Raw genomic sequence first — 12,032 nt, 5'->3', positions numbered from 1 at the left:
GATAAAAATGGTTGTTATTCTTGTGTGTAATGATGTAAACTCTTTGCCTTCTGTCTCTGCTCATAGATGTTAGGTTGTTTATAATGTTATATTTATATATTCCCTAAATTTCATTACATATGACTCCTTCAAGAAACTTCTTAAGACATTTTTATTTATGCAGGCTTTTCCTTTATTTTCTGAGACTCCTCTGTTGGTCTCGGTGTTGTCTTGATCTTTTAACTATATAATTTATTGAGTATTGTTTTGATTGTTTAAGCGCTTTGTGACCCTGGTCTGGAAAAGCGCTCTACAAATATAAATTACTTGATATGATTACTTATTAAAATTGTAATTAAAAGTTCAATATAAAATTCCATTTTTGACAGTGGATCAACTATGGTTTTGCAAATAAAGGAATTTATATTAACTTATATTATTATAAAACCTCATAAATGAGTTGGGTACGTCATTACTTTTTTTTTGTTTTGTTTTTAGTTTCATTATTATATACATTATTTTATTTATTTTTCTCTCTTTTTAAAGTTGACTCAGGGTTTGTACATTTTCACTCACATTCTTGACTTTCTTTTTCTTAACGTCACTTTCGGAATGAAAATGTTTTTTTATATACATTAGAGATCGTCTTTCATAATATAATTAACAAAATTAACATGTTATAAAAGTGACTAGGACGTATTAATAGTAAAAGAAAACAAATTAAAAAAAGCTCGAGTTTTCTCGCTGCACCTAAACGCAGCATCGGCGTCGCCACAGTGACCCCCAGAGGTTACAAAGAGAACTGCAGTTCCCGCTACGTGTGCTTGTTTCCTTCCTGGAGCAGCTGAAGTCATTCAGCGGAGAGAAGCGCGACCATCACGCCCAGCAGCAGAGCTCAGTCATGGGGGAGATTCATCTACCTCGTCGCATGTTCCTCTGGTGCATGTCCGCCATTTATTTGTCCGCTTTCGTTTCCCTCTACGTGCAGTTACCAGGTGAGTTTGAAAGTGTGCTGCAGTGTTAGCTCGCTGTTAGCTAGTTTGTGTTCTGAACCTCCACAATATTCTACGTCACAACTTTTAATCCACACTTTACTCTGTTTTTACAAGTATTATTCTTACTTAATAAAAGTGTTTATGCTATGTACCAGATAGATAAAAGGTTTGGACCCAAAAAAGTTTTGGTTAAGATGTTATCTTCTATTTTCAAACATATTCACTTGTTGTTGTTGTTTTTTATTATATATCGTTGTTATGAAAGTGTCTATATTACATGAAAGATGATTTAAAAACGAATTGTTTAAATTAAAAAAAAATTAAATGTTAATATTTAATTGAAACTCATTTCCCTTCAATGTTCCTTTAAATTTTAGCATCAAGACATTACTTAACCTAATACAAGATTATAGAAAATGTTTAGCATCTGGAAAACATTCTGAATAAATATAATCTTTGCATTGCCTTGTTTTATATATCATGTTATATCATGTATATGTTTTATATATTTTATATATATATATTTATCATAGCTAAATAGACATGTAAAGTATTCCTAACTGTCTTTATTTCGTCTCCTCTGTGTTTATTTCAGTCCAAAAAAGAAGTTCTCTGACACGAGCTCACACATTCTTATTGAAGCTCGACTGAAAGAATTGCATGTTTTTTCTTGCTTGTATAAATGTCACATTCCTCAGTGAGCATCCATTGACCGGCTTGCTTGTTCACGACTGCGATTATACGTAGGTTTAGATCAGGAAAAAACACTCCTTACTTAAATAGCAGGATTATTTTTTTCATGTTAATGAGAGTCATTCTTGTTTTTATTAGATTCAGAAACATTAAAAACACACAAATCCTAGTATCTAAAAAACATTGTCATATCTAGTCGGGTCACTGAAAGATCATAACACAGTTTTCTAGTTTTAATTTAATAACGTTTATCTTAAAAAAATACCTTTTAGTAAGTAATTTTTTTAAGTGAGTAATTGTTATTTATATAGCGCTTTTCCAGACTAGGGTCACAAAGCGCTTAAACAATCAAAACAATATTCAATAAAATATATACTTTACAGGTCAAGATAAAACTGATAAAACAACAGGAGTTCCAGAAAATCAAGGAAAGGCCTTAACAAATAAAAACGTCAAATAAAAACGTCTTAAGATGTTTCTTAAAGGAGTCAGCAGACTCCATCAAGCGCGAAGAGGGAGGAAGATCTTTAGAAGTCTTAAGGAAACCGACGACTGTTTTCAGGCATTGATTATATTGTTGTTGTACAATATCTTGTCCTATTTTGCAATACTACAGTTTTTCTTAATTATTATTTGTTAGTTTTAATGTGTGAACTGTGTTTATTATTCCCTATCTGTAAACTTGTGAATTCCCACATTGTGGAACGAATTAAAGGAGTGTCTTATCTCGATTCCTCAAGGTCTTTATGGGAACGATGGGCTGCTTCCGGCCCGAATGCAGCTGCGCTACAGCGGACAGACGCTGAAGGAGCAGCTCCTGTCTCTTCCCACCCTGCTGTGGTTCTCGCCGCACCTCGGCCTGGACATCCACACCGCCATGGAGCTGCTCTGCCTGGTCGGTGCCGTTCTGAGTCTGGCTGCGACCCTGGTGGAGGCCCTCAGAGACAGCCTGGTGTTTTTCTGCCTCTGGGTTTTGTACTTGTCCATGTATCAGGTGAGACGTCAACAAAAAAAACTTGTGTCTTTAACATTGTGTTGATGAACACGTTTGTCGGTTCTCAGGTCGGCCAAGTGTTCCTCTACTTCCAGTGGTAAGTGGAAGAAGAATTGAAGAACCGCTTGATTTGATCTTAACCTGGTCATCCGTGTTGTCTCTTCAGGGACAACCTGCTTCTGGAGGTGGGGTTCCTCTGTATCCTCGTGGCTCCCCTGACCGTCATCAGAGGATCACGCAAGGTCCTAGAGCACGATCAGGTGACCTTCTGGTTGGTCCGCTGGCTTCTTTTTCGACTGATGTTCGCCTCCGGAGTCGTGAAGCTCACGTCACGCTGCCCCACCTGGTGGGGACTCACAGGTACTGCATCAAGTCAGTTGAAACATTCTTGTACTTCTATTGACACGTTTTATTGACGCAGCGCTGACTTACCACTATGAGACTCAGTGCATCCCCACTCCACTGGCCTGGTTTGCCCACCAGCTGCCGGTCTGGTGGCAGAAGCTGAGCGTGGTCGCGACTTTTGTCATTGAGATCGCTGCCCCCCTGCTCTTCTTCAGCCCCTTACGCAGACTCCGACTGGGAGCTTTTTACCTGCAGGTATGAAGACGCTCTTTGCTAATCATACTTAAGTTATACACATCAAGGTTTTTCATAACACAAAATACTAATTACAGTGTTGTATTGTTGTTTTTTTTATCACTCTAGGCAGATATTCATGAAACATTTTAGTTCACACAATGAAGACGCAACAGGACACGTCGTTCATTAGTTCATTTACCACTTTTAATTCCCTTTCCTGGAGACTGCTCCTTGTTTCCTTGTTTTGTTGTCCTTGTTCTGGACCAGAGGAGAGAAATCCTTTCAGGCTGTTGCTCCTAAGCTTTGGAACGATCTTCCTCTCCCTCTGTGTTTGATGATCTACTGACTCCTTTAAGAAACATCTTAAGACGTTTTTATTTGTTCAGGCTTTTCCTTGATTTTCTGGAACTCCTGTTGTGTTTTCAGTTTTATCTTGATCTTTAAAGTATATACTTTATTGAATATTGTTTTGATTGTTTAAGCGCTTTGTGACCCTGGTCTGGAAAAGCGCTATACAAATAAAAATTACTTGCTTACTTACTTACTTACTTACTTGTTTTGACATGAAAACAAACTGTTGCAATAGTCCAGACCAGAAGACACAAGCACATGTATTACAAGCTCCAGATCGTGAATCTTGGCCTGGAGATGCTTGTTTCAGTCAAGTTTAATCAAGAAAATTCAACTGTAAACTAGTGGAAAATAATGGCAACACAAACTATTTATTTTTTACCGTCGGTCTATGAATGTTAATATGGTAAACTCTGTATGATCCGACTTCTAATGTCATTTTATGCCCTGCCTTCTAACGCACTTTGCGACTGCTTCCGCAAAACTACACAAACCGCAGATGCCCTCATAGATAAGGAGTAACATCCAGTGTACCACATTTTTTTTCTTCTCACTTTAAAGCAATGACGCATAATCTGATAAATTCACTTTATCTCAAAAACTACTTGGCTGATGGGTACATGAGGGGCAACAGATATTTTAGCTCAACTACAAAATGGCAACAGAAATCATCTCTATTAGAGATTGTAATCCATAATGCTGATGTTGTTATTCTCTGACCTCTTCAGGTGCTTCTTCAACTTCTTATCATTCTGACGGGAAATTATAATTTCTTCAACCTGCTGACACTGACCCTCTGTCTGGCTCTGCTGGACGACCAACACATTAACTTTTGGCTTCGCAAATCCAACAAAGCTAACGGCAAAGGTGGGTTTACCTAAAAGCTTTCACATAAAATCTTACTTCTCTTTTCATTACATTTTTTTTTTTCTCCACCCAGACTCTCGGCTCTGGTCGTGGTTGTCCTACTTGCTAGAACTCTCCGTCTGGTCCCTGTTGATCTTCGCATCCATTCAGTTGTTCGACCTGCAGCTGGATACGGAAAAAAAAGCGGTCACGTCCCGAACGGGTACCGTTGTAACTTTCGTGGATTCATTTTTCCTTCTGGGTCTCAATGTCTTTCCTTTCAGCATTTACGTATCACCAGTTTAACCAGTTTCTAAAGGCCTTCACCATTCCCTCCGTCTGGGTCGGAGTCCTTTCTCTCACGTGGGAGATGGTCACCGCCATGTTCAGGTGGGAAGGAGTAACTTTAAGTTGTGATTCTATTCTCATATTTTCATGTATTTCCATCGTAATATTTGTAAAATGCAAGTCCTAATGTGTACTTTTCATCCTTTTATCATAACGTTTTCTACGATCAATTTGTACTTTACCATGATGATATCTATTGAATCAGTCCGTTATACACGCAAGCACAATTGTTCCTACTGGTTCTAACATTGTTTTGTTTTTTAACCCTTGTGTTAGCTCAGGGTCAAGGTGACCCGGAGGCCCGTAAACTAATGTAATTGTTTTAACCCTGAAGCAACACAAGGGATAAAACAATTACATTTGTTTTCCTGGCCTTCGGGTCACCTTGACCCTGAGACAACGCAAGGGTTAAATAGTCAAAGTCTTCCTACCTTTTCCATCCTGCCTGCACTCTTCTCTTTGCCACCCTTTGTCTCTTTGATTCTCATGTTTTCCGTTTTACATTCATCCACTTTTCCAGCCTCTTCCATTTCATCCATACTTTTACTACAAAAATCACCATATCATTAGCAAACATCATCGTTCATGTAATCTGTCTGGCTTGTGTCTTGCTAATGTTATGTGTGTTGTGGCTCCCGTTTTATTATAATTTATTTTATCATTATTTACTTTAGGTGTGCGTGTGTTTCTGGCTTCTTGGCGAGATTTTGGAAAACTCTTCAGTGGACTTTGTTTGCCACCGTCACAGTTACCATCTTCACTATCAGTCTGGTGAGTAGTGACAGAGTTTCTATGTGTATATCTGGGCTATATAAAGAAGAAATTACATTTTAATCCATGATTTTTCCTACTCTAAATCCGACACCCTGGTTCTCCAGGTGCCCTACACCTACGTAGAGTCCGATTCCAACGCAAGACTGTGGCCCGCGGTGCGCCAGGTCAACAGTCTCGTGAGTCGCTACCAGCTGGTCAACTCGTACGGCCTGTTCAGAAGGATGACCGGCACAGGCGGGCGGCCCGAGGTCGTCATCGAGGGCAGTCACGATGGAATTTCTTGGACGGTGAGAGGAAATGAACATGTGTCGACCTCGCCGATATAACATTCTTCCACTTCCTGTAGGAGATTGAGTTCATGTACAAGCCTGGGAACACGAGCGCGACTCCTCCCGTGGTCACTCCTCACCAGCCACGTCTGGACTGGCAGATGTGGTTCGCAGCTCTTGGCCATCATACGCAAGCGCCGTGGTTCAGCAGCCTGGTGTACAAACTCCTGCAGGGCAAGACGGAGGGTATGTTGTGCTGCACAGAGAGCTCAAGTTTTAGCTCAGTTTGACTCTTTCATCTTCTAATCTTGGAAAAATTATACGCTGTCTGGGCCTCAAACATATGTATAATTTCTGCGCAGAAGGACACCAAGGGATTTGTTTGACCTAAAAAAAAATATCTACTTTTGTTTTTGGGTCAAAAACTTCATCAGTTCATTGTGCATTATGGCGATACGTGTGGCGCCCTCTCCTGGTATAAAATCACACTTCGCAAAGCGAAGATAATATATTTATTTTATTTTGCCTGCCCTTTATTACATCAGGGCCACTCGGAGTTTTTTGATAATGGGTTTAAAGTTGTATTATAGTTTGGGTTTATAACGAAACTAAAGTTGTTTATAATGCATTTATTACAAGATTAAAGTCATATTACTTACTTCAAGTAAGAAAGATCAGAATTCAAGTAAGTAAGCTTTATTTGTACAGCAAGTCTTGTATATATTAAATAATATTATGAAAGTAAAGTCATATTACTTGTATAATATATAATTAATCACAAAATTCAAGTACGCTTTATTTGTACAGCGGGTCTTGTATACAGTGTATATTAAAAAATATTACGAGATTAAAGCCGTATATAGTATTTATAACAATGCTTAAGTTGGATATATTATGTTTTTTTTCTCCTATTGATGTTTCAAACTTTCTTTGCTTTTTTATATCCTGATTGGAAAAACTCATTTGAACCAACATGTTGATCATGTGATCCACAGTTATCGAGCTGATCCAGACGGATGTCTCGCAGTATCCGTTTCATCAGCAGCCGCCCGCCTACATCAGAGCGCATCGATACAAGTACTGGTTCACTGAACTCAAGGCTGACGGGTAAGTTCTTTTAACCCCTTATCAAATGTGTTTAACAACATGCAGAACAGTCTGGATTAATTAATTAATGTTGTTTTTTTTGCACAGCTCATACCCACAGCGCTGGTGGAAACGAGTTTATGATGGGGAGTTCTATCCCATGGTGCACTTGGGCAACTCTTTCCTGGAAAAAACGCTGACTGAGCTTGGATTGAAGGTGAATAGGAAGCTGCCAATGAAAAGTTCACACAGGCTTTACAGGACAGATGGAAGGTTTGTTGTTTGTAATAGAACTTTCCATGATTATATTTTCCTCTTCAGCAAAACGGGTCTCCTCGGCGAGCTTCCAACACCGTGGCCAAAGTCGTCCAGTGGATCCGCTCTCAAGTCAAGGGCGTTCCTGCTCCTATTCTCATCTGGACTCTCATCGCTGGAAGTGCTACGCTCTGTCTGCTGAACGCACTGAGAGGTGGACGCAAGGGCACGCAACCGGACTCGAGACCACAACCAGAACAAACCGATGATGAGATAAACGATGGATCCGCAGAAGAGAAAGTGACGGAACAAACGTTGAAGGAAGAAGATGTAAGGGAGAGTGGAAAGGAAGAGGAAGTCACGGATGATGACGAGGAGGTTAAAGAAACTGAGGATGAAGTGGAAACTAAGACTGGGGAAGAGGAGGAGGTGTCTGAGAATGAAGCGACCGATGAAGACCAATGAAGAGATTAGTTTGCCTGTGACTGCTGTGCTCCACCTTCTGCCTTTAAGAAAATAGCAACCAAAGTCTTTCAGAGCCTTTTTAAACGTGATGCTCCATCATCACCATCAACTGCTAAGCCTTCTTTTTATAGTCCATTGAATCACAACCACTTTTTTCATTGTTCTGCACATTTTGTACAACTTTATTTCTTTTATAAAATCAAAAGAAAATACAATATTGAAAAAAAAAAATCACAGCACTGAAAAATAATAAAATGATTAAAATGTTTTTAAAAAAAAGATTTAGTCATTCTAGTTATGATTTGACTCCTTCTGGTGTTCTTTCACCACTTCAGTATTCCAGGACAGTACTTGTCGATCAGACTCTGGTAATATGGACGCAGTTTTTCCACATCGGGTAGATCCGCAGTTTTTGTGTACAGATCAAATTTGCTGAAAAGGTATGATGTGGGATGAAACAAATGTTAATATCAGTTCTCTCTTCCCTGAAACATACACTAAATAATTTGGGGAAAGGCAGGCATTCAAAAGTCGGCAAACAAATTTACAGTATATTTTTTATTGAAGACTTTTTCCAAATGTAATAGTAACCTGATCAATGCATATTGGTTATTGTTCATTTCAAAATCATGTCATGATTTATTTTTTATTTTCAATGTAACCTTGTTTTTTACCAGTTCCACTATATATTTAAGTTGTGTACAATTGTACACAAGAACAAACGATACAATAGAATTTATATCCAAAGTCAAATATTTGTAACTGTATTCAAAATATTTTATACTAAGTCATTTGAATTATTGAACAAGTCTATTCCAACCATTTTCAACTGTTTTAACCATTTTTCAACTGCATTTAAACCCTTTTCAACTGTAGTCCAAACATTTTTTGTTGATCAAACTTCATTTTTCCAGGTTGAAAAAGAACAGTAAGTATAATTATATCTGCCTAATAATTTATACTTTTCCATTCCACTGAATAATGAGGATTAATCTTGTTTCGTTTACAGTAAAAAAAAAAAAATATATATATATATATATATATATATAAAGCTTGGTGATAGCTTTGTGGCTAAATTAAATACGAGCTAACTCTAAGTCAACTGACCTAAATGTATGTGCTTCAAAGTCTAATGATTCTTAAACAGATTTGAGGATTTTGGATGAATAATAAGCACTTTGTGTTTCACTGAGATGATAAAATATCACAAATTATGTTGTGTATTCACTTTAAGAACTCTTTTCAACAGAGTACTAGTCGAAGCTAAGGTTGCTAACAGCTAATAGCAGCGACTCCTCCATCATCTAAGCACTGGTAAGTCAGAGGCAGCCTCACTATTTTCATATAGAACTTTAATAAATAGAATGTGGTTTAATTATCTATTGATTTTTTTGTTTGTTTGATATATTAATGTATTTGATCTAATGCTGTTGAGAATGCATTTGTACATTTTGTGTTGTATCTTTAACACACATTCGCTCCATCTTTCTTTTTACAGATCCACATTTTCTTTCCTGCACCTTCACAACAAAACTCACTTGAACTCATTGACCCAGGGCAACATCTGCAGGTCTTTGTCGTCGCACAGGTGCATGTAGTCGCCGCCCGAGTGCCAGGGGTAGAAGGAATGGTAGCGAATCATGTACAAACCCTGGAGAACATTATAATTTTTAATACATGTATTATCTTTGTCATTATAGCATTGGAGCCACATCTATACTGTAGACGACGACCCACCTCCTCCGGGATTGAACACTGGTTGAACTTCAGAACTCTGTAGAGATACTCTAAACAGAACAAGAGAAAGTTTATTGTAAAATCAAAAACTTTTACGCGCAAAAAAGAAAATGATGATGGAACTGACCGTCATGACCCCAGGACATGAAGACATCGTCAAGGCCACAGTTTGGTTTATAAATCCCATATTCTGAACTTAAAACAACAAGAGCAAACGTCAGCTTTGATGCCTCGACATTAAAGTTACACTGAAGAGTTTTACTTATAGCTGGGATTCTGCACATCCTGGTTCTCCAGAAAGGTTGTGTCTCGGAATACGATGGAGTTTTGGAACTTGCAGCCCACAGGGAAGGTGTCTCCCACCACAGCCCACTGTCAAGTAAAAAATATTTAGATAAAAGTAGCGAAAAATAATTCACCTGCTAGATCTAATCCTTCACCTGTGGTTCATCCCAAAGAGCCATGATTTTTCCAACATCATGCATCAGTCCTACTAGTTGGAACCAGTCTGGAAGAGAACATCAAAGGTAATTGTCGTATCTGTTTTTGTCTCCCCGGGTGTCCTGCCTTTGTCCGGGTGCTCCGTCCGAATGCCCTCGGCCGTCTGGAAGGCATGGAAGGAGTTGGGAAAGTCTACGTCTGGGTCCGACTCGTCCACCAGCTTGTCAAGAGACATGACGGCGTCCATCAACCCCATCTCACTGTGACTGAAACTGGTCCATTCAAGATGCTGCCGACAAAACACAGATGCAGTGTGGCTTTGAAGGTACCAAACTAAAATACCTGAATGTGTATTTCCAAGCATGAATAGTAATACTCATAGTAAAAATAACATGGGGGGGGGGGGTAGTTTGTGTAAGACTTTAATATGTTCTTTTTTAATTGAAAGAATGTGTTTTATTACACTTGTCAATCATTTATACAATCATAACATAGTCATGGGAATCTTTTGTTTTTAATTTCGCTCCAAATATAGTCAAGAGACTTTGAGGACAGAGATATTTGTTTGACACATATTAGCTCTCTTTGTTTGAACAAGAATGAACCTGAATATGAACCTTGAGTGACACCAAAGTTCACGACTGTTGAGCTGTTCAGTGTTTTACGTATAGTTAAGACTGACTTGTGATATCCACGATTTATTATTTTTAATTCTGTTAAAACATCTCATTATAAAAGACTTGGCCGTCATTTATACAGAATTAGCTGAACCTGCATGTTTTTCTCCGAGTCTGCATTATTTACTCACCTTTTTCCTGACAAAGTCCAGGGTCTGGTTTGTGTGCATCAGCTTGTACGTGTTAAACACACGATCGATTAAATCCCCACTCTAAAACACAAACATAGATTCACTTAGATTATATCGTCAACAACCTTCTTTAAAAAAGGAATTTGTAGTGATTGTTAGTTGTTTTTTATTTATTATTTAAGATATAATAGGTAGGAGGAATATTTTCTGTTTTATTGCAAATTTGGTTTAATATAAACTTTGATTAAGTAATAAAGGAAGAAAAAATAATATTTTTTTACAATTTCTGCTTAATTTAATTTTTATCATCTGTGTTCTACAGCAAAGTAGAATTAAACCCCTTATAAATAATACTAAAGTTACAGACTAATGTTTACGTCACATAGTTTCACATACAGCATTTAAATTTACCTCATAATTCCGGTATTCTTCCTTCTGTTTGGTGGAAGACTTGTCCAAATTTGGCCTGTAAGCCAACGAAGGATCTGGACCCTACATAGAAATTAGCAAAAAAATCAGTCATAAGTCATAAAATACAAGTTAAATACTCCGGGTAGATGATACTCACCATGTTCACCACCCTCATGGCTGCTTGCTTCAGGCCTCACACTTCTTCTGAAGCGTCCTCTTCAGCTGCTGCTTATATGCCTCTAGTTCACGTCCAATGATGGTCTAGTAACACTTTAACCACCTAATGTTGCCCTGACCCTTAGCTTAGTTAACATGTTTACTTGTGTCCATCCATCCCTGGAACTGCATTTTCTTGAATAATAAGCATTTTTTTTTCCTTTTTGAACTGTTGGAGAAAGACGCTGTTGTTTTTTTGTTTTAGATTTTTGAACATTTGCTGTGTTTATTGGATCCTTAAAATAAAAGTAGACTACTTTTGTTTCCACTGCAGACATGAAAAGCCACAACTTTAATGATCTAAATGTGTTTCCATTTTTTAGTTTTTTATAAATTTGAATCGATGTTGACAGGACAGTGAGAAGATGTATGTTTTTTGTCACTGTGAGAGGACATGATGTCGAAGATAGATTAGGGTTGAAGAGGCTGACCTGGGAAACGCAAAAAGTATAGAAACTTTCTATGAAATCATGGGTTCATGTCAGGGTTTTATCCAAACGTTTATTGACTTTTCAGAACACTATTGCTGGCAGCGGCCCAGAACTGACAATCCATTGACAAATAGTCAACCAATTTTTACTGATTTAAATTGAATTGTCTTTATTAAGCACCACTTAGCTAAAGAATGATTCATGTGTAAGATTTAATTTTTGTCTTTATATACAAGTTACAAAGTGAGAACTCATTCCATTTGGTCTTATGTAAAGGCGCTCTCTGATATGTGACACTCACCCTAAAAAAGAAGGTCACAGTTTAAAAAAGTTCATTATGGTTATTATGGT

At 37.9% G+C, this 12,032-nt stretch overlaps 2 protein-coding genes across 2 annotated transcripts; one reads left to right on the top strand and one right to left on the bottom strand.

Annotated features, from left to right (window-relative positions):
- Nucleotides 1-807: 807 nt before the first annotated feature.
- On the top strand, nucleotides 808-7,918 carry lmf2a (lipase maturation factor 2a). Its single transcript, XM_087797478.1, has 14 exons — nucleotides 808-974; nucleotides 2,408-2,661; nucleotides 2,730-2,758; nucleotides 2,828-3,021; nucleotides 3,083-3,261; nucleotides 4,323-4,461; nucleotides 4,535-4,663; nucleotides 4,725-4,830; nucleotides 5,463-5,559; nucleotides 5,667-5,849; nucleotides 5,909-6,077; nucleotides 6,827-6,938; nucleotides 7,026-7,134; nucleotides 7,239-7,918. The coding sequence occupies exons 1-14, from the start codon at nucleotides 881-883 to the stop codon at nucleotides 7,635-7,637; spliced, it is 2,193 nt and encodes a 730-aa protein (XP_087653604.1). The 5' UTR covers nucleotides 808-880; the 3' UTR covers nucleotides 7,638-7,918.
- miox (myo-inositol oxygenase) lies at nucleotides 7,878-11,285 on the bottom strand. The gene is made up of 10 exons (XM_087797479.1): nucleotides 11,192-11,285; nucleotides 11,035-11,115; nucleotides 10,624-10,704; nucleotides 9,942-10,104; nucleotides 9,815-9,882; nucleotides 9,637-9,746; nucleotides 9,502-9,569; nucleotides 9,375-9,424; nucleotides 9,176-9,288; nucleotides 7,878-8,069 (listed from the first exon to the last, which is right to left on the bottom strand). The coding sequence occupies exons 1-10, from the start codon at nucleotides 11,207-11,209 to the stop codon at nucleotides 7,961-7,963; spliced, it is 861 nt and encodes a 286-aa protein (XP_087653605.1). The 5' UTR covers nucleotides 11,210-11,285; the 3' UTR covers nucleotides 7,878-7,960.
- Nucleotides 11,286-12,032: the final 747 nt, after the last annotated feature.

Source organism: Callionymus lyra, chromosome 8, assembly GCF_982586985.1.
Source record: "Callionymus lyra chromosome 8, fCalLyr1.hap1.1, whole genome shotgun sequence".
Classification (NCBI taxonomy): domain Eukaryota; kingdom Metazoa; phylum Chordata; class Actinopteri; order Syngnathiformes; family Callionymidae; genus Callionymus; species Callionymus lyra.
Note: the sequence above shows the minus strand (reverse complement) of the source record. Positions and strands in the feature narration are given on the sequence as shown.

Bases quoted from the DNA above. Each gene is read 5' to 3' on its own strand.
- miox (XM_087797479.1), bottom strand. The intron at 10,105-10,623 runs GTGAGTAAATAA...TTTTGTCGGCAG, and splicing joins TGGACTTTGTCAGGAAAAAG to CATCTTGAATGGACCAGTTT. The intron at 9,570-9,636 runs GTAAAACTCTTC...TGTTGTTTTAAG, and splicing joins GTGCAGAATCCCAGCTATAA to TTCAGAATATGGGATTTATA.
- lmf2a (XM_087797478.1), top strand. From the start codon at position 881: ATGGGGGAGATTCATCTACCTCGTCGCATGTTCCTCTGGTGCATGTCC. The intron at 2,662-2,729 runs GTGAGACGTCAA...GTCGGTTCTCAG, and splicing joins TGTACTTGTCCATGTATCAG to GTCGGCCAAGTGTTCCTCTA. The intron at 6,939-7,025 runs GTAAGTTCTTTT...TTTTTTGCACAG, and splicing joins ACTGAACTCAAGGCTGACGG to CTCATACCCACAGCGCTGGT.